This window comes from Sceloporus undulatus, chromosome 2, assembly GCF_019175285.1.
Source record: "Sceloporus undulatus isolate JIND9_A2432 ecotype Alabama chromosome 2, SceUnd_v1.1, whole genome shotgun sequence".
Lineage (NCBI taxonomy): Eukaryota > Metazoa > Chordata > Lepidosauria > Squamata > Phrynosomatidae > Sceloporus > Sceloporus undulatus.
The window spans coordinates 266,999,308-267,025,864 of NC_056523.1; the positions used below are offsets into that span (position 1 = coordinate 266,999,308).

The 26,557-nt window shown below is 40.5% G+C and overlaps 1 protein-coding gene across 2 annotated transcripts in view; it reads right to left on the reverse strand.

Moving 5' to 3' along the window:
* COMMD10 (COMM domain containing 10) overlaps positions 1–26,557 on the reverse strand; it is a 74,224-nt gene that overhangs the window by 33,215 nt on the left and 14,452 nt on the right. Inside the window, exons 5-6 of one of the 2 annotated variants that reach the window (XM_042455752.1) lie at positions 13,581–13,691; positions 6,024–6,140 (exon numbers count right to left, since the gene is read on the reverse strand). In XM_042455752.1, the coding sequence (XP_042311686.1) occupies positions 6,066–6,140; positions 13,581–13,691 (186 nt within the window). In that variant the 3' untranslated portion in view covers positions 6,024–6,065. Of the gene's footprint in view, positions 1–6,023; positions 6,141–13,580; positions 13,692–26,557 lie in introns of those variants that run through there. The other variant, XM_042455751.1, reaches the window with a different exon arrangement.

The window sequence follows — 26,557 nt, forward strand, 5'->3', positions numbered from 1 at the left end:
AAGAGAGAACATACAGGTATACTGCATGTGAGTGAGTTAAGATCAATATATCTGAATTACACAAATCATTTGTAAAAAAATTAAATACTGTATTTTCGTCAAATATTTGCTTGTGAAAACTCCAAGAAACATGCACTATATATGGCTTAATATGGTCAGAAAATGATTATGATTGGTTAGAAAGGTCAAATGAAAATGAAATGTGGTGTAGGTGACTCTCTATAGGTATAATGCCATGATGATCTGGTTCTGGGCATTCTGTAATTATGCAGCAGTATGCTCTAGCATCAGCATTCTCTATATATGAATATACAGTAGTTGGCCCCCCACATTTGCAGTTTTGACTTTTGCAGATTTGATCGTTTGAGGTTTTGATTAATATGTTATCTCTAGGAATCTCTAGATCAGTGATGGCGAACCTTTTTAGGTCGCCGTGCCAAGGGTGGAGATTCTGCCCTCCAGGGGCGGGGGCCCGTGCCAGAGGCAGGGCTTCCACCCTCCAAGGGCAGGGCTTCCACCCTCCAGGGGCGGGGCTTTCCCTGCGTCCTTTCCCGGCCTCCAGCTGTCTCTCAGAGACAGCTGGGGACCAGTAAAGGCCCGTGGGGGGCAGGAACAAAGGGTCTGCAGGCCCTGCTCCTGTCCCCAGGGCTTCCCCAGGCCGGAGGTGTCCTCCAAAGGACACCTCCAGCCTGGCAAAGCCCCGCGGGCGGGATGAGGAGGAAGCCGGCGGCCCCTGCTCCCGTCCTCGGAGCTGCCCCAGGCCGGAGGTGTCCTCCAAAGGACACCTCCGGCCTGGCAAAGCCCCATGGGCGGGAGGAGGAGGAAGCCAGCTTCTCCCCCCCACCCTTTCCACGGGCCATTTCTCCTTCCCTCCTCGCCTTCCCAAACCCATGGCAGCCCAGCCGTGGGTCTGGGAGGACGAGGAGGGAAGGAGAAGCTGGCACGGGCCGTTTTGCCTTCCCTCCTCACTTTCCCAAACCCATGGCAGCGCAGGCATGGGTCTGGGAGGGCGAGGAGGGAAGGAGAAGGCGAGGAGGAGGAGGCTGGGCACGCATCCCAGCCCCCTTCTCTTTGGCCCTTTCCTCCACGCAAAAGGGCTCCATGGAGCCCTTTCACACGGAGGAATGGGAAGGCAGCTGGGAGAAGGAGTCAGACACGCGCGTGCCTCTGTCTCCTCCCAGGCACCATTTTCTGGCTTCCCGCTCTCTCAGAGACAGCAGGAGGCCCGAAAATGGCAGGGAGGAGGCGGAACGGGCACACGTGTGCCCATTCCGCCTTGTCTGTCGCCCCGTGCCTGGCGAAATGGCATTGCGTGCCACCCGTGGCATGCGTGCCATAGGTTTGCCATCATGGCTCTAGATCTTCCAGTGCAAATCTGACAGAAATTGACCAAAGACTTGTACTAGAGAAGTGCCTAGAGAAAACACTTCTCTGGGCATTTGTAGATGCTGCAACATGATTTTGTGACCAACTTCTGGCAGATGTTGTACACAGAGTTGCTCTGGAGGACCTGGACATTTCTAGAGAGGTGTTCTCTTAAGTAAAAAGAATAGTACTTTTTCATTTGCGTTTTTTCCACATTCACAGAAGTTCTTCACAGGGGTCCCTAGCAAATGTGCAAGAACCACTGTAGTATATTATCCTAGAGTCCTGAATTAAAGTCACATTGATTGTCTGCTCGCAAAGATGAAATATGTAAGGATATGTTGATGTAGAAAATGCAGTTGTATATTTAGGTATATAAGTATCTGTCAGCTTGATTCATCTATCAGTGAATCAATCTTCTGAATCCCAGTAAGACAGATTCTCTGTGGATTAGTGGTTTTCAGGTGCAAGAACTGGGCAAGCTACCTGTCTTGGATGGAGCTGCACTCCCCCTGAAGGACCAGGTGCATAACTTGAGAGTACTCTTAGATCTGTATTTGTCTCTGGAGACAAAGGTGGGCTCTGTGGTTTGGCCTCTTTGGGTCTGCCAACTACAGCCTTTCTTGAACAGGGATAAATTGGCCAGAGAAGTCCATTAACTGGTAGCTTCCCAATTAGACTACTGCAATGCACTCTACCTGGGGCTGCCCTTGAAGACAAATCAGGAACTGCAACAGGTGCAAAATGCAACAGCTAAATTGTGAAGGGAACTTTCCTTTCCTCATACTTCTAGGCTAAATTGGAAGACCAGGCCTGGTGAAACAAAGATCCAGCTTTATTTAGGAAAAGAAATGCATCTCTGACTCCCACTTTGATAGGCCAGAATCTGAAAAGAATGTGAGTCCTGAGCTCAAACACTCTAATATAGTTTGTCAAGGTTGCCAAGTCTCTACTGCAAAGCACATCTGCTGGGGGAATTCCATCAAGCTAAGAAATTTTGACTTCATTTTGACTACCAAGGTTTTGACTATAGGCTATGCATCTGTTGGCCTTTAAAGTAAATAACCTTTCCCTAGATCTTGCACCATAACCCATTCTCCAGTTTCTTGACCTAGGGAACGAAATAGACAATGTAACCTTCACAGAACCAGTTTCATCTTCTGGAGAAAGACCAAGGGGATATAAAAGCATTTTCCTGAGTTAGCCCATGCAAAGGCATGTTAGTTTCCCCTTTTTTGCCATCGTAGGAAAACCATGTAACATCGGTTTTGCACTGGCTACCAATATGCTTCCAGACTCACTCAAAGGTGCTAGCAATGACAGTTAAAGTCTTAAATGAATGGGACCAGAAAACCTTGAAGGAGCACCTCTCTGAAGATGCACCTGCCTGAAATTTAAGGTCTGTTAGAGGGGGGCTCTTCTGTGTCCCATCAGTCAGAGCAATATGCTGTGCAAGGGTCTTTTATGCTGTGGCACCCCAGTTATGGAACATCTTACTCTTGGAGGCCTGATTGGCACCAAGAGTGCTGCTGTTTAAGCACCAAGTAAAATATGGTTGTTTATGAAAGCTTTTGAACCCTAAATGATTTCACAAAACTATCTCTTGCACATTGTTTTAATTCATTTAATCCAGTGGCTCTCAAACAGTGGAGCGAGACCCCACAGGGGTGTGTAAGAGTTGTTCAAGGAGTGTGTGAGATTTGGAGGCCCTGATTTCCACACACACACACACACACACACACACTCCCCTCCTCCTCTTAAATTTTTCTTGCTATGTGACTTTGTCACACACTAATTCTCAGACACACTCAGTAATGTTCTTTTTCTGACTCTCTCCCTCAGATACATTCATTCACACAGTCTACCACACAAATTCTATGTCTCTCACGCACGCATGCACAAGCATGCACGCACGCATACACACACATTCAGTTATACTCTTCATCACTTTTTTCATACTTGAATATGCACTTGTGTATACTTGCATATTCACAAGAGAATGAATGTTTGTGTGACTGTGTGTGGAAGAGTAAATGAGTATGTATATAAGCAAAAGAAAAAATGAAAGAACATGACTCAGTGTGTACATATCTGTGAGCACTGGTGTATGTGAGTGTGGCTGTGTGAGAGACAGTATGTGTAAAAGTTATAGTCAGCCTTCCATACCCATGGATTTTTTTTATCCACAGATTCAAGCATTCACGATTTGAAAATATTATGTACATAGACATAAACACCTACATGAAGATGATAAAGCCAATGAAAAATTAAAAGATTTGTTAAGGCAGGTAGTACTAATTGGCACATTTAAAACCTAAAGTGAAAAGCATTTTATTTATTCAGACGGAAATTATTCCCAGTGCTAGGTATTATACCCCAAATTCCACTGACCTTCTCAAGGTATGAAATTTAGATCTGTTAGAGACTTTTTAAAAGGCATAATAAAAATTCTGAAAGCTCTGAATCTAAGATCCCGAATAGCTGCTTACACAGACAGTTTACCATTTATTTTTTCATGTTGAATCATAGTGAGAGATAAACTGTTGATACTTTGTGGTGGAGTTACTAAGTACAGGAGCATTAAGGTGAGATACATATCATTTTAACCTGACATGAAGAATATTTGAAGTTTCTTTGTTTTGGGGGAAGAAATCTTAAAGATTTTCATATTTACGCCTTTTGACAGTTTAGAACAGGGGTAGGCAAGCTTTTTGAGCCGGGGGCCGGATTGCTGTCCATCAGACAACTGGGGGGCCAAAGCCAAAAATTAAATAATTAAATAATTTTTGTACAAATAAATTAAATAAATAAACCAGGACAAATGTAGGGTACAATTTTCAAACGGAGGACACTTTTTATAAAAAATGGAGGACATGCAAAAAAATTAGCTGATTTTAAAAAAAAGTTAATATAAATGCATGTTTTGGAGGCTTCTATAGACAATTGCCCCCCTTGCCCGCCTCCTCCTGATAGTCCAAACGCCCCACGCCCTCACGCGAGAGGCCAAAGGCTCCGGCGGCAAGACCAGGCGGGGGCCGGTCCCAAGGCCTTGCCGGGCCGCATCCGGCCCGCGGGCCGCAGGTTGCCTACCCCTGGTTTAGAACCTGTCAGTTTGATTTCTGAAACTATGGGGCTACATCTTGAGCAGAGAACCAACCAAGAGAATAGAGATACTCTTTAATGTAATTTATGCCTCAGTGGCAGTCAACAATCTAGTCTAGTTGCACATAATGGAGAAACTGCAGCAATTTAAGGAAGCAATCTGACATCTGTCTGTGGGCTACTTCAGCTATTACAGCAGCTTTGATACAATATACTGAGGCTTTCTCAAAAACATCTGGCAAAGATTCCCCTGTTATTTTGAACAGCATATAGGTTCATGTAACAACCTTAAGTATGTCTTTTGCTGAAATTCCAATCACACAGCAACCACACTGTCTCCATTGCTCTGAAACCAGAGTGCAGAATGTGGGGCCCTCCAGATATTCTTGGACTTCAACTCCCATCAGTACTAGCCAACGCAGTCAAGGATGGGAGATGAAGGGATTTGCATCCAACTTCCTCTGGAAAGCCACATATTCCCCACCTCTGCTTTAAAAGCACAACTCACTACCTTCTGCTCTATCTTCGGTGGGTCTTTAATTTTTACAAAGAAAGAACTTATTTGTTAACCACGCCACCCCAATGATTTTGGTAAGAAGTCATATTTAACAGTGCTAATATTAAACAAATATTGGTGCCAATGTGACATCTTTCAAAGCAATAATGCTCCCAGCCATGCTTCAAAGTCATTTATGTGAACAGAGTGATGTCATACAGGTAACATGAAAATAATGTCAACATGCAAATCATTTGGGTATTCCAACCATATCACATCATCTGAATTTGGCTTATTAGGTAGTCATTATCATTAGAATAAATATTTTCTTCTTCTCTACATCTTCTGACTTATATAAAGGACAAGGGGGAGAGGCAAAGCTGAATAACTTTTTCTTGCAGTTTGAAGAAAGGTGAGAACAAATAGGAATCTCTTCCAAGCAACACAACTTTGCCTTTGATATGCAGAATTCACTGTGCAAATGTTTCAGAAATCCACTCCCTAGTCTCTGCCCATCTTTTCCATATACAACTATTAATGACACTCTGAGATCTCAATCAAGGAATTATATATTTTATTTTTTTTATTTTATCAACATTTCTGCTATTTGCATCATGAACAGTGGAAAGAATGAACTTTACTTGTAAAATTCATCATTATTATTTATTATTAATTCTTTTGAGAGAAAAATATTCACAGCAAGGCAAGTATTTTTATATAGTCAAGATTATATTGCAAAGAGTTTGTGTTTATTAAGAGCATTTGTCGTAAGTTTTTTTCACATCTCAGCATAGGTATAGAAAGGTTATCCACACAAGATAACAACCTGGCAGGTATCTCTAGTACATGGTAATTTACTTGTTTATATCAAGAGCCTCTGAGTCAAACGAACATGTGAACAGAGAGAGATGCCTCTGATGAATAATCATATGGAGTCTGAAACACTGTCTGAGCGCCCCATCCCTCCCACAGTAGTGACCCTGGCCCAGGCAACATCAGAGTAGAACATACAGTGGCTCTGGAAACAAAATTAGATTATATGATATTTTTACTTGCCAATGACTGTCCAAGGGAGAGTTGTGAATATCAAACCCACACCTCTTCACTCATTCAAAGTGAAAGGGTCACTGCTTCCATTCTGAAACAGATGGCTAGCATGAAAAGAAGCTGTCAGACCCTGGAATGACAAGGCAATGTTATTGGCATACATTTACTCTGATTCAGAGGAAAACTGAGACACAGTGTTGGTGTGTGGTCTCAGAATTATTCTCATACCCATTACCACTTAGAGTTACAAACATGTACCATGTTGCCATGAGCCCAGCCTTCATAACAGAATCCTCCTGCCATATCATGAGTTGGTTTCCTGTTAGTGCATAACTTGAGAAAACTACATATGCAATTCAGCACATCCGCACCAACTATGGACTTGCCATCTGCAGATCTGAGCTTCCGCGGACAGCAAGCCCCAGCTTTTTTAATGGGCCAGCATGCACGCCCTCCCACCAAAAAGAACAGGACTTAAGGTTCTGTGGTTTTTGCTATCCACAGGGGGTCCATAACAGATCCCCTGTGGATAGCAAGGGAAAACTGTACTTTGATGTATGCAAGTGCAAAGCAACATCACTATCTTTCTCTTTTATTCTTGTGGGGGGAAACAGTGTCCTTTACATTCATGGTGATGCGAGTGGGGAATGTGAAGCCAGAACATTTCCGCATTGTGCAATGCTATGCTATTATACTCTAGTGTGATCAGCAGGTCTCTTTCTCTTGACAACCCCCTGCCATCATCTCCCACAACTCACTTCTGGGGATCCCTCAAATCTCCAGAACAGATTTTGGGAGTGTGGGTACATGCAGGGAAAAGGGAAAGATCATTTTTCAATGGTGTCCATTCTACTGGTAAATGTTATCAACTTAACCATGTATGTCATATAGGAGGGCACTTAAGAGTAAGAGTTCTTCATTTTATAAGAAGTGAATTTAAAACCTAGGAATTACAAAGAACCACCTAAAAAATAATATTGTGGATGTTGCTCATTCCTGCAACAACCACAACTTCCAACCTTATAATGGTACACATGTTAGTGGAAATCCATAACATATGGAACTATGATTTGTCTTCTTTCCTTGGAAGAAGATAAAATTTCCTGCTAGGAAGGGGCAGAAAGCACAGATATAGAAGACAGATAGAACTGTTTTCCCTGCTGTGCAGTCTTCACATTTAAAGCTGTTGTCATCAGGTATAATGAAGTGGGTGAGATAAACATTTTCTGAAGACCGGATCCTGTAGTCAGGCTTGAAAAGAGCTTACCATTTATGCTTTTCAGTGACTGAGTACAACAGACTGGAAAAAAAGAGTTCCCAAGCTGGCGGGTGGGGGATAATCTTAGCTTATACAAACTAAATTGGCATATTTCTATATCAAGTACAATTAATGTTTAATGTTAGTTTCTATGCATAGCATGTTTCAATTGAAAAAAGACTTGACTGAGAGCTATATGATTACATGTCTATCAGGCTGTTATGAAGCAAAGTTTTAAAATTCTTGTGGAAAAATAATATACAATGTAACTTCAACTTCAAACTTGTCTTTTGTTTCAGTATCTTTTAATGTTACTTGAATTAAAAACTGTCAAGAAAATTTTGTAAAATAAATTAACTTAAACAATAATGAATTAACACAGAATTAATATCACTTATTCATTCAGTGTCAAGCTAATATATTCCATATGGTCTTATTATAGTGAATTTTATTTATTTATTTATTTATTTGAGAAAAGAACGGGAGCAACACCCTTTCTACAGGCTTCAGGAGAACCAGGATAAACACAATTTTACAAAAAGTATATTTCACAGATTCATACTCAAACTCACAAGCAGACAAGGTGACCTCCTCCTTGGGTCAATTCTTCTTCTGAAGAAAGGCTGAAGGAAGACTTCTGCAATCCTACACTGAAAAATGAGGGTGGCCAAAATGCCCCCAGATATAATTTTTCATCCATCCAAAATTAGGGCCAAGGGGGTAACAATGGTTGAGTATAGTCCCACAGGGGACCAGTGTGCCCCTATAACACTCTGCAGTTGCCCCACCCTGATCAAGCTGAAAATGTCAGAATTCTCTAAAACTTTTATGTGATAACATACAACTACAAGTAGATTTAGCAAACTAATCTCATGGTCCATTTTGTCAGCAAATACTGTATATACTCTAGAAATTTAGGTTAAAAAATTGACCCCAAAAAACTGATTCGACTTATCCATGGGTCAATGTAAGAACTGTGTCTTAACTCTTATTTAAAAGAAGGCACCATCTCCTGATGAAAAGCAGTATTGACCCCCTCTACTCTCTCATCCATCCAACCTTAAGAGTAAGCACAAAGTTATGCCTTCTGGAATTTTATAAGTTCTTTGACATTGTTTTGCTTTGCTTCATCCTTTAGATTGTTTGCTATATGCCCCTAAATTTTAACCTCGACTTATCCATGGGTCGTAGCAAAATCCATAATTTTGGCCCCAAAACCTGTCCTCGACTTATACATGAGATCAGCTTATAGTCAAGTATATATGGTATTTTTTTTGTATGGAAAACATTTCAAGAAAGCTGTTTACAATTCAGCCCTATGGTTTTTGGAAGGATGTCCACAGGGATCATAAGGATGAAATGGATCACCCTCTCATCCACAGAAAGAGGGAGTGATTTGTGGCCAGACATGGAGATCTGCTTACAGAGGCTTCCCCTTGTGTATGTACATACTGCCCATCCTCATCCAGCAGTAGTTCACCACAAAAAAGTGTGCAAGTCCATTCTCAATCATTTAGAATCAATCCAAAACCTTTCCATTCTAACATTCCCCAAAGTGAAAGTAAGCTAGCCCTGAATATGGTATACTTATTTTTCTTCTCCATCCCGCCACCCATACACACACACTTCTGTCCTGCTAACAAAAACTCAGCAGTGGTTCTCATTTGGTATTTCCTCTGCCATCAATCTTCCCTCTCTTTCCAATTTCTCTGTTAATTAACAAGCATTAAGAATAAAAATGTTTGCTCCATTGATTACCTCTCTGCAATCTTCCAGCATAAGAGTAAACTGGTCCACAAGGACTGGTGCTATCTAGCCATTCCTAGATAGTTACAAATAGGTTCAGAATATTATAAAATTAATAAATGTATGTTCACTGGAAAGCAGTATCGTTTCAGGATATGTATGCGCACTTATCTGGAAGTAAGTCTAACTGTACACTGTGAGACTTAACTTCCAAGTTAAGATGCAAGTGACTATGTTCTAAGATGCGTTTATGATTAAAAGAAATACTGATGCACAAAATAATAAATTAAACAGTAAGAGGGGCTAAGATAAAAATAACTACCAGTAAAAGAAAATATCTGAGATCTAGATAGATTAGATGTTTATCATCATAACAATTTTTATCACAATCACCTAGGGTTTTTTTTTCCCCTCCCAGTTTTGAAACATTTTCCACAAATGAAGCACCCACTGGAACTAGTGCTTAATCCAATTTACTACAAGATAAAATTATCCTTTACTATAAATGGAGCATTCAGGAAAAGGCAATAAAATATAACCCCAAACAAAATTGAATATTTATTTTATCATGTTTACGAGTACTAGACTAGATTATATGTGAATTAACCAAAATCTTTGTTCATCAGTTCATAATCATCACTTAATTTTAGGCAGCAACATTTCTCCCCCAGTCACAATACTATAATGCAAAATATTCCATGAAGGCCAACTAAGAGCCCTAGCATAACCACACAAATATTTAAACTAGAACAATCATTTTAACCAGCTAGCATGCACAATTCCATTCATTCCCTTATTTCTGCTTCGTTTCATAGCTTTAGATCAATAATAGGATTTTAATTTTTTTTTTCAACCAAAATATCTTTTAAACTCTGTAAGTATTTTTTCCAGCAGCACAATAGCTCTGACAATAAAATGTGTGCAATTGTAGGATAATTTTAAGGCTGTGAGAATTAGCATCTCAGTGGAGAGTCTCCAGTGCAGAGAATGAGGCAAAAGTCACCACAATTTAGGTCATGATTAAGCAAATTTCTCCTCCTATAACCCACATGAACAATGGCCACAATTACCACCCAGGCCACAACTCACATAACAAGTTTGTGGAACACTGACCACAATGATAATCATTTCCTCCATGTTAGGGAAAATAAAGGAGGAAGGAAAAGATGGGTGGGGGTTAAAATGAAATGAGAGTACTAGATTTGTTTTCTGTTTAAGTATTCAACATTTCTAACTAAACAAAATGTACTGCATCCAGTTACACATTTCAGTCTCTTCCCATGGACAAAAGATGCTAAATTTAATGTTCAAGCATAAAAGCGCATACATAAAAGCTATCAAAACATATGTTATCAGTAATTTCCTGCATCAGCTATAAGAATTCAGTTCTATTGCTCTAATCCAAAAGGATGAGAGGTTTGCTTACTATATGCTTGATAATGGTTTCCATTTACAAAGAGACAAGCTGCCTTCAAAGCTGAACAACAGACTGTCTTTCCACAGTGGAAAAGTCTGTGGCTAAGGCAGCACACAAACCTCCAGGATGTGCACACTGTTCTTTGCTATGTGCATACACCACTTTTTTGGTTTCCATCTGGGAACAATAAGCAAGTGGTCTTACACTTCATTTTTCTTTTCTTTTTCCCCCAATGACTCTAGCTTCTTATGAGGGTGGGGTACAAGCTAATAAAAAGTCCCAAGCAATGCAGTCTGTTGGGGATCCTTAAACCAGGGCAACGATGTTCAGTAATGATGTTCCTATTATAAACACATTTCACACTGTAAAATGTTTTCTCCAGACATCAATTTAGAATACCCAAATAAAATTATTTCTATGAAAAAGAGTCAGTTTCATTTGTGTATTGATTAAAAGAACACTGAAGTGAGTCAAATCTTATACTATCTATAGTATTGTTGTAGCCAGATTAGAAAGGTAAACACTGTTTCCCACATCTACTAGCTTCATCATTGATTCAACAATGTGATTTGAAAAGGCATTTAACATATCAGCAAAACAGATACTTGAAAGATCTCTACTGCCCTCTGGTGAGTAACAGCAAAGCACATTTAGAGCAGTGAATATTCAGATCTACATTTCTGGTGAATGCTTTGTTCGGCTAGGAAAAACCCAGTATAGAGCCACAGATACAAGAGAGCAAATACAGTGGTACCTCGGGATACGAATTACCCAGGTTACGAAATTTTCGGGATACGAAAAAATCCCATAGGGAATTATTGTTCCGGGTTACGAAAGTTTTTTCGGGTTACGAAAAAACTTCGGCGCTATTTTAAAGGGAACCGCGGCTTTTCCCCATTAGCGCCTATGGCATTTCGGCTTACGAAGGCTTTTCGGGTTACGAAAGCGGCCGCGGAACGAATTAAATTCGTAACCCGAGGCACCACTGTAGTGAGTTTAATTAGAGGAAGAAAAGCAGAAATATTTTCATCACACCTAGAATCAAATTTTCATTTACTCCTCAAAAAAACTATTATAATCAAATCAAAGTAACCTTGTGTTTCCTGACAGAATATACTTTACAAAAAGCTTTCATACTACACATTTGGTTCAGTTGTTTTGTAAGCATTCAAGTTGCAGTGTGATATGTATTCACTGTATCTGCAAATAACATACTGATAAATTTAGTAAATAAAAATTTAAATTGCATCTTCAAAGAAAAGATTGTGTGAATACAACATTATAGGTACACTGGTACAAATATTTTGGCTGGCTTTCTCAGTCATGCAAAATTTGTACCTGCCATCAACCATGTCCTACTCTCAGGGAAGAAAACAGATCTAGCTGACTATATCCTGTTGAAGACCAAGCTGCCTGTGCCCAATAACCTCTGTTTTAGCACAATGCTCCTTTCCACCATGGTTATTAGATCCTCAGAGGAGTTTCTGAATCCATAGCTTTCCTAGATGTCTAGATTATGATAGTGGTCAGATGTAAAAATAAAAATCCTGCAACCTCTTCTCTCATAACACAGCCCAGAGGCTATTCTACAGTAGGGAATTGTAAGTAGAGCTTCATAACTCCCAATAAGCATCCAAACATAGTAGCACTTTGGCTGCATCTGCACTACAGAAATAATCCAGGCTAACACCACTTTAACTAACATGGCTCCAGCTTATGAAATTCTGAGATCTGTAGTTTGTTGTGGCTCCAGAGCTCTCCATAAAAAGTTAAGTATCTAACAAAACTGCAAATCCCAGAATTCCATAGCACTACGTTATGGCAGTTAAAGTGGTGGCAACCTAGATTATTTCTGCAATGCAGATGCAGCCTTTGCCTCATAGTGACTCTTCACCATTTCTTCCCACAAGTCACACAGAAAAAGTTACTCTTTATTTATCACTTGTCCACTGTCAATATTGTGCCCTAGGTATACACCAATGTTGGCTTTATGTCTTAGACCTTATATAACTTCAAATCTAAATATGTAATACTTAGATATTGAATTCAACTGTACTCTTTAAGTACAAAGACACTCTTAACTGAACTCTCTGTGAGTCAAATTCAAACATTAAATTTACATAAAACTTTGTTCTTGATGACTTCCTCATAACTATGGAACTTCTTTTCCTAAAAGATCTTTCAAAGGCCTTGGCCCATTACAGACCGCTGAGAAGCAGTGGTCTGCCGCTGCCGCCGCCGGTTGCAGCATCCGGGAACCACAGCAGCCAAACGGCGTTGTTCCCGGCCACTGCAGAGAAGGAGCGCGAAAATCGCGTTCCTTCCTGGGCCCCAGAAGAGACGCCGCGAGGCGCTAGTCACACACTCGCGGCATCACTTCCGGGGTGCAATGTGCGGACGCAGAGTGTCCGCTACGTCAAGATGGTGGCGGCTGTGTGGAACAGCCACCGCCATTTGTTACGGACTTAATCCGTGGTAGGGTGCCTGTGTGTAACGGGCCCTTATCTAACATCTCTCAGAAGCTCTGCAGTACTGCAGAGAAATTTCTCGATGCTTGGAGTCTCTAAGGGATTCCCAGTTTAGAAGTGCATAGAGCCTTCATACATCTAGAAGGCTCCTCTGATTCAGGCTGTTCTTCTTCTTGTAAAAATGAGCAATACACAGAGCTTCCATGAATACAGAAATTCTTTGTCTCAGACAGTCTTTCATCTAGTAAGAACACAGACTAAAGGCTAAGCATCTTTGCTCACATTTGGATGATCCAAAGGAAGAGAAGAACATTGGGCTCTCCAGAACATTTGGGGGGGAAAGAAGTGTTTGCCACACAAGATTCATGAAGTCTATCGCCTTCAGCAGGAGAATGTTATCTTAGTAGCAAATAACCCCAAAGGCTGTGTAAAACTTGTTTCTTACAAATAATATCTGAAAATTAATTCCAAAATCTGTATTTATATAATATCCTTATTAGTACTTCATTTTTGTGACCTTGAAGTTGACCTAATAAAAGTATTGCACTAACAGGATTTTGAATTTTTTTCTGATGGCCAGCATGGCTGTCATTACTTCTTGTCTGAAAACTGATGCAAACCTGTTCAGCAGCCACATCACAACAGTGACTTTAAGAAAAAGATGTGGCAGAAGCATCTTACCTTTGAATCTTCATTGGTTATTCCGAGTTCTAAAACAGCTTTAGGAGATTTTTGTTTTGCTTGGGTGGACTGAGCCATCTGAAGGTTAAGCTGCCATCCAACTGAATCAAGCTATAAAACACAACAGCATATTAAAATAAGATGTACCAGAAGTCTAAATACAGCAAAATAATATCTTAGTTTTCCAACCTGTTTATGGGGTGGGAGGTGGACTGGTGTGAACAAATATTCCCCAGACTAGGGACAGCTAAGAAGTAGGATCTCTGTAAACTGTTGTACTGAGGATGGGGCAAGCTTGTTTTCTGCTGCTCCAAAGAATAGGTCTTAGAACAATGGTGCAAACTACAGGAAAGGTGATTACACATCAACATTAAGAAGAACTTCCTGACAGTGAGAACTGTTCAACAGTGAAAGTCACTCCCTTGGAGTGTGATGGAGGTTTTTAAACAGGCTGGATGGCCATCTGTCAGAGACGCTTTGATTCTGTGTTCCTACATGGCCAGAGGTTGGACTGGATGGCCCTTGCAGTCTCTTACAATTCTATGATTCAGACGTTATCCATCTTCCCACTGATTTAACAACCATGTTAAATAGCAAATACCATCATAGAACATCACCAAAGTCATCAGGATAAAATACGGTACAATCATGTTTAAAGTACGTTACTGCAATGAAACCGTAGCTGTTAGATCCCACAAGATATTAACTACAACAGCCTCAAAAGAAGTGTTCGTGCTAAAAAAAAGTTAATCCTTAAAAATTAGCAACAAAAATACATGGCATGCTGACTTTTCAGCTTTTCAAAGTTACCCATGAGGTTTAACTAGTATTCTTCTCCAAATGTACCAAAATACAATATTAAAGCAATGTTACACATTGTATTTACACTAGAATTTGCCACAATTTTTGAGAAAAATATTTCTGAGAAAGGAACATAACAAGATACTTGTCTCTTCCAGAATTTTCTATTATTGCTAAAGCTATTATTATTATCCACCTTTTCCCTGTTCAATACTCAAAGCAGCTTGCAAGATTTAAAACAAATATAATTTAAAAATTCATAACATACAAAAGTTAAAAAGTAAAACTATCAAAACACTGAGCCAGCTGAAGACAAAAACCACGAAAAAGGGGGGGGGGGGGCAGAAAATCCAGCATATTGTGCAAGGCCTATTCCTCTTTAGTAATCAACCCTCAAAGACATCCAGAAACAAAAAATGGCTTCACCTTCCTGTGGAAAAAATAGTAAGGAGGATGCCACTCTAACCTTTGGGAAGGGAATTTGAGAGCCTGGGAGCAGCCACTGAGAAGCCTGTGTTCCCATCAGATGTATATGTGAGTATGGTGGAACAGAAAGGACTTCCATATAAGCTCTCAAAACACAGATAGGTTCATATGGGACCCATATAAGACATTATAGGTCATAATGAGCACATGAAGTGTGCCCAGAAACAACAGCAGCCAGTAGAGCTGTTTCAACAAAGAAGGTGTATTTCAAAGGCAGACCCATGTAGAGAACATTTGCTGTTGATATTGTTCTGTGCCTTCAAGTCATTTTCAGTTTATAGTGTCCCTAAGGTGAACCTATCATGGGTTTTCTTGGTAAGGTTTGTTCAGAAGAGATTTACCTTTGCTCTCCTCTAAGGCCGAGAGATTGTGATTTGCCCAAAGTCATCCATTGAGTTTCCATAGCTGAGCACAAAACTGAACCCTTGTCTCCAGATTCGTAATCCAATACCCAAACCACTACACCACAGTGGTTCCTCATAAAGCATGTCAGAGTAATCCAAATGGGATGTTAACTAAGGCATGTGTCACCGTGGCAGATGAGTCTCAAGGGCACTCTGTTGTTGTGTGCTTGCAAGTAGTTTCAATTGATGGTGAACCTATCATGGGGTTTTCTTGGTAAGTTTTGTTCAGAGGTTTGCCTTTGCCTTCCTCTGAGGCCGAGTGTGACTTCAAACCCTGATTTGATCTAATGCTCAAACTACTACACCATGCTGGTTCTCCAAGGACACGTCTCACACAAGTGTTCTTATGTGTTATTACTTACTTCTTTCTTAGTGTTGCAAGCATTTACAACGTATGGAATATTGTAAAGTTTAGAAAGGAACTGTGTGGGAAAAGATAGAAGATTCCATATACTCACTGGAATATCAGCCATTACTTAGATAACTTTCACTATATGAAGAAAAATCAGGTCAGTACCAGCCTATCATATTCTTTTGTAGTGCTGCAATACCTATTTTCCAGTGGAGAACTATACTCCTAGGAAAGGTTTGGTACTATAAAAAAACTTGCATCCGTGTCTGAACAGGGAGCAGTTTTTAATGTTCATATTGTTCCATAATTCTATTTTTATCAAATATTTGAAAACCACGTTATTTATAAATATTTTCTTTTATACATCTCATTTGTTTAGAAGTGTGACTTCCACAAATGAAAACCAAACAGGAGCACCATATGGTCTGTCAAGTTGAATGTTGTACATCAGAATGATATTTAAAACACAAAAGAAAGATTTCTGGATTTATAATTTTTAGTGAAAAAAATCCCACTCCTGTTTGCTGGGTGGGGGATAAGGCTTTCTATTAATGTCAGGTTCTCTGTGCTAGGAGTAGAACAGTCTCTGCTGGAAAATACTGCTCAACAAAGCATTCTCTCCACAACCCTTCCTCCATTTGCCACTTGAACAATGGAGCTTTAGAAAATAAGGGTTTCTGGCCTGGCTTTACCTTCACATGCTGTCTCTCTTGAACTTTCCCCAGTTGCTCCATCACCAACTGAAATGCATAATCATCAGTGTGTTCATGCATCAAAGCAAACAGAACATGTGACCAGAGAATCTTTCAGATGAGTCTGTAGCCACATAAGTCTCCTTCTTCTTTTTCTCTACCAAGATGGTGGGTGCCAGCCCTCGAGGTGCTTCTTTGCTAGAAACTTTTCGTTAGTTACTAAGGTTGTAGGCAAAGAATATATATATATATATTCCTAGTGCTCATTTAAATGTAACTAATAAAGTTTTTACTTAAGTAATTTGCATGCTGTCTATTTGCTTTATTTTGCTAGAATTACTCTCAAAGAGACCAGCCAGTCTTAATCTTCTCCGCCCCCCCATAAAAAGATGACAACTCTCCAGGAATCTACTCTTACTCCAACAGTCTCCAATGCAGATGAGGACATAATAGATGGAATGATTCTTTGAGCAAAGCATCTATACACAGACAAGAGAGCTCCATAATTATTTTTCCATCTTTCTTTTTTCTTCCAGTGATCTTAAAGACTGCTGCAATTCTGATATATAATTGCCAAATGCAGGATATTTTTAATAAGTGACTTACACTCTGAAATAGATTTCTATTCGTTCACAAGTATAAGCTCAGAGTGACACTGTTGAATACATAGATAGATAGGTGCTAATTACAAAGCTGCCATGCAGAATATTATTTCATCTATCTCAGTACTGTCTAAATCAAGGGTGGGGAATTTTGGAGGCCAAACTCCCAGCCACTTCCACTCCCCTAGAACCCTCTGAGAGCTGACATCATGGGGTCCTCACCAAAAGAACAATCAGGAGCAAGTACAAAGAAAACCTCATAACCATCTTCACTTTGTACAAGCTTTCCCCATTTGCAAAAAGTCCTGCAGAATGATGCCAGCTCACTGACTAAAAGGATTGGCTGGATGAATGTTCCTCTCCTCCCCTCCTCAGATGAGGTCATTTTGTTTCTCTTTTACCTTCCCTCTGAAGAAGAAGGGAACAGACCTGAACACAGACTTATGGCTATGCATCAGGCACTCTTCCATTAGGGCACACTTCTCTCATTCAGGGATGAAATGCTTAATGGAGTTCCCAGGACTTCAGGCACAGGACTTTGTCCTGAGTTCCCACATGATGGACGGGCCAGTTTGGTAGGCCAAAAATTGCCCATGGATTAGAGATTCCTCATCACTATTCTACACTTACTGGCCCTAAGAAGCTTTCAAGCAAATGTCTATTCCAATCCTATGTAGAGATGCCATAAAATGAAACTGGGAACCTGCATACAGAGCACACATTCTACAGCCCTTTCCCATGTACATCAAGGAAGTACAAATACCCAACCATCAAATCAGCTACTCTTTCCAACAGGCAGTCATTCCAAGCTACAAAAATATATATAAATCTTTTTGTGTGATGTAAGCACTTACACACATTTTCAACACACAGCAACCTTGGAAGACAAACTTCACCAAGTCTGCTACCTTTTCAATCACACCTTGCCTACTGCAATGCTCTGATGCATTTATACCACATAATATGGGAATTTAAGAAACAGTTCCCTTTACCATAATATTTTCTTTGTAACATGCTTATGTCACATTTGTATTGAGAACAAAAACAAATGTCAAGTTTTAGATTTAATTTGTAGTAGTTGTTTTTTAAAAAAAAATTAGAAACACAGAAGTAATTGAACAATCCCACAAACTATACTGTAGTTCACTGGGGTTAACAAGCAAAGGAAAAGGCAAGTAACCTTTTCATAGATTGAACAGTCTTACTTTCCCATTCAATTCAGGTGGAATTCCATCCCCCACCCACATTTCTAGAAGTATAGCTATGCTTGCAGAATCTTTGATTAATGTACCATACCCTGCCAGGGGCTTCTGAGTGGCTTACCGATTTATTTTATTGAAAGGAAGATTGAATATAATAGAGTCCATCCAATTCTGACTGCTTAGAGTACATGATATATGGCCATAATAAAATGGGACAAAGTATGTAGGCACGGAAAGTGGATTACTTAAGACATGCTGAGAATTAAGATTTAAGCCTAAAGTTATTTTATATGGATCTCTTTTGTAAGATGATAAACAGCTATTGTTACCTGGACTAAACTATTTACCAAGAACAAGTTCTAAGGTTACTTTTTTTAAAGCATAATTATAAAGTTTGATTTGATATTGTTTCCCTGAAACCTGAACTACCTGATAGTGGGAAGCTTTAAGTATTAGCTACTGTAGTAGAGTGAAGAATCCCCATATACCAAATACTAAAGTTTTCAAAGCAAGAGCACACACATGCTCAGGATCTCTTCAACAGTTAAGCTATTCTAAGTACACACTTTTGCATAAGAGCACAAGTGCCTAGCTAGATCAACCCAAGGACAGTATTCTTTGGAAGAATTCCAACTGGCAGATGCTATGTAGTCCAGCCAAAATTGGCCAACAGCCCACTTTTTGCAAGACCCCTCAGTAAGACACAAGGCTCTTTTCTGAGGGCATAATATAACCCAGCTGTTTCTAAATAAAAGATGCTTTAAAATGCAGCACCCTAAAATGTATTTGAGGCACGATGAAGGAGATTGTCCCTTTCATGTTAACTTATATAAAGTCATAAAGATAAGTGACTGGAGAAGTGACAAAAATATACCCTTTCCTGCTTCTAAAGTTCTATCCTATGAACCATTTTCATTATGGTAGTGCACATAATATTTTCTTTTATTTAGAAAAGAATGGCCTGTTACCTCTGTAATAAACTCACCAAGCAGTGTTGCGCAGCAGCTAAGAGACTGAGCTTCAAATCAGATTGCCCCTAGTTCAAATCTCATCTCTTCCATGAACTTACCAAATGGCATTATTAGGCTCTCGCTATGCAATATGAGAAATCGTAGTAATGGTTTATCTTACAGTTGTTAGGACTGCAGCTGGATAACGCATGAGAAGCTTTTAAAACTAAAACTACTGCACAAATGTTAAATATCACTGTTATCAGATGGCTAATGCAATGAAAAAAAACTATCTATACAATCTGAAAAAGAAAGAGAAAGACGAGAAGTGAGGGAAAGAACAAAGGGAGAAAAATAACAAACATCAACATTTACATTTCACAAAAAAATACATTTTAAAGTATACCCTCCTGAACTTTCACACTCTATTTCAAGTCTTAAGTGCTGCAGCTTTCTGGGGCCAGTTCAATCCTCAAACAGTGTTGAGAGCAGTCATGGGAAATTCAATTCATCAGAACCTGTGCTATCTAGAAATTAAAGAATCCTGCAATTTCACTTTGTATATGGATAGCCATACTTCACCCAGCAACATTCTTTAATTGGTTACTAGGCTGAAATACAGATTCAGCCCAGCTCCCCAAACTGATCTGGTACAATGTTGGCTTGAGGTCAGCAAATATTATACATGGAAAGCAAAAGTGAATTTCATGTATGCCTTTTGTTGTTGTTGTTAAATACTGAGGAGGAGGGGGAATTCATAACTATGGCTCAGTGGCATCTAACAATGGCATCACTAGGGGGTGCGGGGAGTACAGAGCACACCAGGAGACACCCCAGAAGAAGGGTGACATCCAGTTGGGCCCTCCTCCTGCTATGCCCCTCCTAGCTTCACCAAGTCAGCAGAAGCACATTTCCCAGCTTTGCTGTGGTGGAGGAGGCCTCCTCAAAAGGAGGCATCTGATGCCACAGCAAAGGAAAGGGCTGAGCAGAGCACGCCATACCGGGCTTTGTTGCAACAGCTAAGACCTCCTCATGAGAAGACCTCCACTGCCACAGTAAAGGAAATGCCCTTTTGGCCTTCACTGCCCTCCCTGGCAGCTCACTCCCCCTCCCCGGCTGCACTGAGTGACACTAGGGGCGGGAATGCTACTAGGAAGGAGGGGGAATCCACTGGGGGGAATAATTCCTCCTCACAATTATCTCAATGGAAGCACACAGAAAGAAGGAAGCAGCTGCTGGTATGAATGTTTGCTTTCATGACTGAGAAGTCACATTAACAGAAGTTTCTTTCTCTTGTTACCAATTAGGGAAACATAAATCAAGAAATCTGCATGTGATTTGAATCCCTGTAATCAGGTGTGTGTTTTTGCATGGAGGGGATGAGACATGGAGTGAAGAGAATGGAGCAAAATGACAGGTTACATTGTGCATTCAAAAATGAACTTAGCGTGATTTATAACTGTGTTAAAATTGTCTCTGAAGTAAAGAGAAAGGTGACAAAAACCAACATCATTTTAACACTGGAAATCCAGCTAAGAGAGGAAGATATGCACCATTAAACATTAAGGCATGAGGATCTTTTTACTGTCAGTGGCTGTTAGGTCTGAAAGAGCACACTGCCAGAAACAATACTGGAAGCTACAAACCATGCTCTCCAACAAACTTGGCTCATTCTAAGCAAAAGGACTCTTCTCAGAGCCAAGTTGGCCTTCCAAAGAACTTGTCTTACTTACCCCATTTTTGTAAGTGCTGAATGTTTCTTATGCCATTAGGCTAATCAGTTAGAATTCCTGACAAAGTATTTTTGTACCATGCCTATACAGGAACGTACACATGTACATATTGTGGAGTATATAGAATGGGCTGAGAATTGTGTGACTCTCAAGATGTTGTTAGGCTGCAACTCCCATGAGCCCTAGCCAGCACAGCCAATGGTGAAGAATGCAGGGAGTTTCAGTCCAACAACATCTGGAAGGCTTCATGTTTCCCATTCCTTACACAGATGAACAGTTACACCTGTAACTTGCAACAAACAAACAGTTACATGTTCTTGCTGATGTGCCAACCAGTCCTGTCCTCTCCTAAGATACTCCATTTCAATCCTCCATGGGGCTTCTCTCTTAAGTTTCCTCAGGGAGGGAACTTTTTTCAAATTTTGGAACCTCCCCCCAAGTCTACTGATACCTCTGTCTTACATGGATGGTGCTGTTTTGACTACACAAGGATATGATCTGAGGGAATCAGTATGCTATTGGTATACAGTGGTACCTCGGGATACGAATTACCCAGCTTACGAATTTTTCGGGATACGAATAAATCCCATAGGGATTTATTGTTTCGGGTTACGAACGTTTTTTCGGGTTACGAAAAAACGCCGGCGCTGTTTTAAATGGAGCCGCGGCAGAGCCGCGGCTTTTTTTCCCATTAGCGCCTATGGCAATTCGGCTTACGAAGGTTTTTCGGGTTACGAAATTAGCCGCGGAACGAATTAATTTCGTAACCCGAGGGAGCACTGTACAGCTGTCTTCCCCAACCTGCTGCCCTCCAGATGTGCACTACAACTTTACACAAGAACCAGAAGAGCTACAATTGATCTGTGTAAGCCTCTCCCAATCAGATAGATCCAGCTTCAAGATAACACTACTACTCAGAGCAGTCACAGCAACCCTGATGGCTGCTGAACATAAAAAGACCCACACAACATCCCAAACCAGAAATAACTTGGGTTTCCTAGTGCTAGTACAGATGCAAGTGAAAAAGGTTTGGGGACTACAACCTTAGAATTCACTACAAAATAAGAAGGGGTGGTCCACATAGAGGCAATCCCCTGCTACTTTCAAAGTCTGAAGAACAGCAACAGAACATGGCCAGATTTCATGTAGCTAACTTTTGTGGATTTTTACTCAGAGTGTCAAGCTAACTCAGATCGACTGGTAAGAAGTATTTTTTTTCTTTTGCCAGCATTTAAAAAACAGGATTGGGCAGGGGCGGGGGAAAAGGAAGAGCCATCTTTTGCAAGAAATAAATACTTGCCTTCGGAACAAAGACTTGCTGACACAATAGTATTACAACTACTGAAATGAAATGAAAAATGAAAAGACAGCAACCAGAAGCTAAGGCATGGTAATAACTCTCATATTGATCTCCCTCATAATGAACTATCAGATCAACAATACCAGTCCCTTGTGATGTCATCACTAGACCTGAGCATGACAGGAAATAAATTTTCATATCTGTTTCTAAATTAGACTGTGGCATATATCTAGAGCTACTTCTAATAGTTCTGCCACTTCTAGCATTAGCAGTGTCTATAATCAAGCTTTTAATGTGAACATTCAGGCTTTGAAATTTCTTCCAATTAATTTTAGAACAGCTAATAAGCACAGGGTTTTTTCCCCAAAAAGAAAAGAACTGATGAGCAGAGATTTTCTGTTAGCTACAGGTGCAGCAGCTGTCTGTAAACAATAACTGACACTGCCAAATCCCTCCAACTTCATCACGCATAGATGTAATAATGAGTGAAAATGTACACTGTGTATTTACTGTACAAATGTACATCTTCCTGGACATTATGACAACAGAGCTACACATTCAGGAAGATTGCAGATCCTGTGTCAAAATCTACCAAGTGAAAAGGTACATGCTGAAATACTCCAGAGGCCATGTATGAGACTGAGTCCTACTTGCCTTGGAATACCCCTTCTCAAATAGCTCTCTGTCCCCAGACTATATGTTAAGACAGACCAAGAATTCCTTTCACATTACACAATTGCAATGCTATATTCTACTAACACTGCCACACAACATCCTATGGAATCCAGAAATCTGCAACTTAAGGAACAATATTTGCAATTCTCAGCCAGAGAGCTCCAGTAACTCACTGAACTACAAATGTCAGGATCCACAGGATGGAACAATGGACGTTAAAGTGGTATAATTGGGCTATAACTGTGCAGCATGAAAAGGCCCTGGTCTTTGATGGATCTCTACTTATTGCCTCCAAGCCACTTCTCATAATCTCCTCATATACTCTTCTCTCAGCTCCATGTTTCCAACTTCTGAACTCCCATCCTTTAGGATCCTATCTTGATGCCATTCAGACCTACACTCTTCTTTGGTGTACCAACTTCCCTTCCTCTCCTTCTCCTCTGACTTGTGTTTCATCTCCACAGCTGAGTCAATGGCAAAGAGCTGGTTAACCACTTGCCAGCACCTCTCATACAAACATGTGGAAAGCATGGAGGATGCAATTTAAGACCACATGCACTTGGAAGTGTCATCTGTGCAAACAAATGTCATATTATCATTGGTGACTTCACAATATTTTGTCATACTTCTTGAGGTGGTCCAACCTCGTTCTCTTAGGAAACAGCCCTCTCCAACTGCTTGAGAAGGCTTCTTCTACTTTCTCCTCAGTCCTAGACCCTGCTATTGAAGGAGACACATTTTCTGTCACAGTAGCACTTCCAAGTGCATGAGGTCTTATTGCTTCCCCCATGTTTGTGTGGGAGATGCTGGCAAGTAGTCAACCAGCTCTTTGCCAATGACTCAGCTGGGTAGATGAGGCACAAGTGCCCTTCAACCATCTGGGCCAGGAGAGTTGATCCATGCAGAGCTTCTCCCTCAAGCCTACTACATAAACAGGATTTTTAGACAATTTACATAGGTAATGCATCCTATAAAAGGTACACAAGGATAGATAACTTTGTAAAGTGTGCCATTAAAGCAGCTTTCATTTTGCTTACACCTTTCCAAGCTCAACCCATTTATCATCTTAATTATACTTTTAACTATAGAGTCGCTCTTTTTTATGGCCCCAGATTTTTAGTACAGCCTAACTTCTCCCACCACACTTAGACATTCATCTCATGTGTACATTTAATTACACATGAACAAAAACCATAAACATTCAATGCAGTGACAGCCAATTAAAATGAGATGAGGCATAGTAGAGAATAAAGTTATCTGCAATAAAACAGAAACTGTTGGTTGGTTCATGTTTCATGAAGAAATCTGATGCCCAGTTCTCCATCCACTGCTTTTGCTTCTCACTTCCAATCATGGCAAACTATGGTTTGTCAGGGCATATTCACCCAGAACTGGCTTGCTGTATGACCATCAAGCAAGGTTTAGTGCGACATACATGTGATGGAACATATTTATACAAAGCCTTGAGGTCACATGTAGTTCCATTCTTCCTTTCCTTTTGCAGAACTCAGAAAAAGAATTCCACTGCATTTAGTTTCACTTTTCATGAAATGGCTGGCTTGCCATTGTTTCTGGACTGAAGATGATTTAACTGTTCAACTTGAAAATCTGGTCAATTTTGAAAACACCCAAACTTATTAACAAAATCAAAATAGTCTCATCATACACAGTATCCATGGCCAGTGGCTTCCCCCAACACAAATAAATACAATTCAAGAGTCTGTTACTTCACCCACCCAGTTAACAACACTGCAGAGTCCAACTACGAGGGAGTATCATAACGTTTTAATTATCACTCAGAAGTTATTATGGTATATTGATGGAATTTTATCAGTTTCATCATTGGTCCCTAAGTGTATGATATTGAGAAAATCAGCTCATTGTGTCCTGTATTTTTTGTACAGGTTGTGCCAGAAGTGACTAAAGTGTAACATGGAGAAGACTGAGGCTCGCAGTATGATAAAGTTCCTGCATTTGAAGGGTAATAGTGCCTAGAAAATTCATGATGAGATGGTAGTAGTTTATGGAAACGATTGCCCATCTTATGACACTACTGTGAGTAGGAGGAGGAATTTCAAAACTGGTCACATGTCCCTCACAGACGAACCAAGACCTGGAAGACCATCACTGATCAACAATGCAGCTACAGTGACGAAAGTGGAGTTTTTAATCCTGGAAGACAGACAAGCAACCATACAAATGATCATGAATGAAACTGGTCTCAGTTATGGTAGTATGTGGAAAATTATTCATGATGAACTGTACATGGCTAAGATATCTGCACACTGGGTTCCATATTTGCTAACCCCTTTCCAGAAACAAACATGGCGCAACTTTTCAAGGCAGATGTTGACACTGTTGGAACAGGATGAAGAGGATTTTTTTGGTTGTCTGGTAACCATGGATGAATCTTAGAGCTATCAGTATGATCCAGAGACCAAAACCATGAGCATGGTGTGGAAGCATGCTGAAACCCATCCCCTCAAAAAGGCAAAGGTGCAAAAGTCAGCAGGGAAGGTCATGCTGTCACTTTTTGGGACGACCATGGAATCATTCTCACAGATTACCTTGCAAAGGGACAAACCACCACTGGCACATACTACAGCAATCTTCTGTACAAGTTGATAGATGCTCTGAAAAAGCAACACCACAGTATGCTCTCCAGAAGCATTCATATCCTAGCTGACAATGAACCAGCTTACTCATCTCAAGTTGCAGTTAACAGAGCAAGGGCATGTGGCTTAGGGATCTTGCAGAATCCATCTTATTTTCCCAACCTCGCACCAAGTGACTTTTTCTTCTTCCAAAAAATGAAAAATCCGTTGCGGGGTTGCTGATTGACAATACAGATGACGTCATTCATGAAGTGGAAGAGTGGTTTAAGGTGCAATCTGCAGACTTCTACAATAATGGTATTTGGAGGGTAAAGAAACGCTGGGGAAAATGTGTAAATCTGGATGGTGACTATGTAGAGAAATGTTAGTAACTACAAATGAAAACAAACTTTCTATCATTTTTTTAAAGGTGGTAATTAAAACTTTATGATACCCCCTCAATGGTAAGTACCATACAATTCAAGAGGCTAACATTTACTCATGGAGGCCACTCTTCAGAACCTAAGCCTCCAACAAGTACATTAGTACTATGCATTTGGTTCCTTCACTAGGTAGGGACTCTCCCCTGGTCCTTCAGCACTGCACAAGCCCATTTGACATCCTACTACTATTGATTCTCAATGGCCAGATGGAGCACCTGTTCAAGTCCCTTTCTCCTCCTTGTTCAGCTTTATTGCTTCAAGGCTTGCACTGAAGAGGATCTGCCTTTTCAGGCCACTCCTACTAATGATTCTCACCCCATGCCACTCTACCCCTGCCTTCTCCCAAGGGAGTTGTGCTGAATTTCTTTCAACACCTTTTCATTCCTACAGACCTTTCCCAGCTGCCAGGGACTTCAGACCAACTCAGCCTCATCCTCTTTTAACTGGTGTACCTTTCAGCCTCTAGTTGCACTGTTACCAGATTGATACCTTTCCCTACTCATTCCCTGCTCCAGCCAAGTGGAAAAGGCTTTACCTTATGGCCAGTACAGTGCTTGGTCTGACCCCATGCCTCTCCTCCATCACACTGTTACTGTTCTCTTCTCCCTCTTCACTGTCATTTGGTATCCTCCCTAGCTTGCTTGTCTCCCCCCTTTTAAACTCCCTATTGTCTCTCCATCCTGTCTCCTCAACCTCAGAAGCTCCTTCTCCAGCCAGGCCAGGATGCAAGTGGTATCACCTAG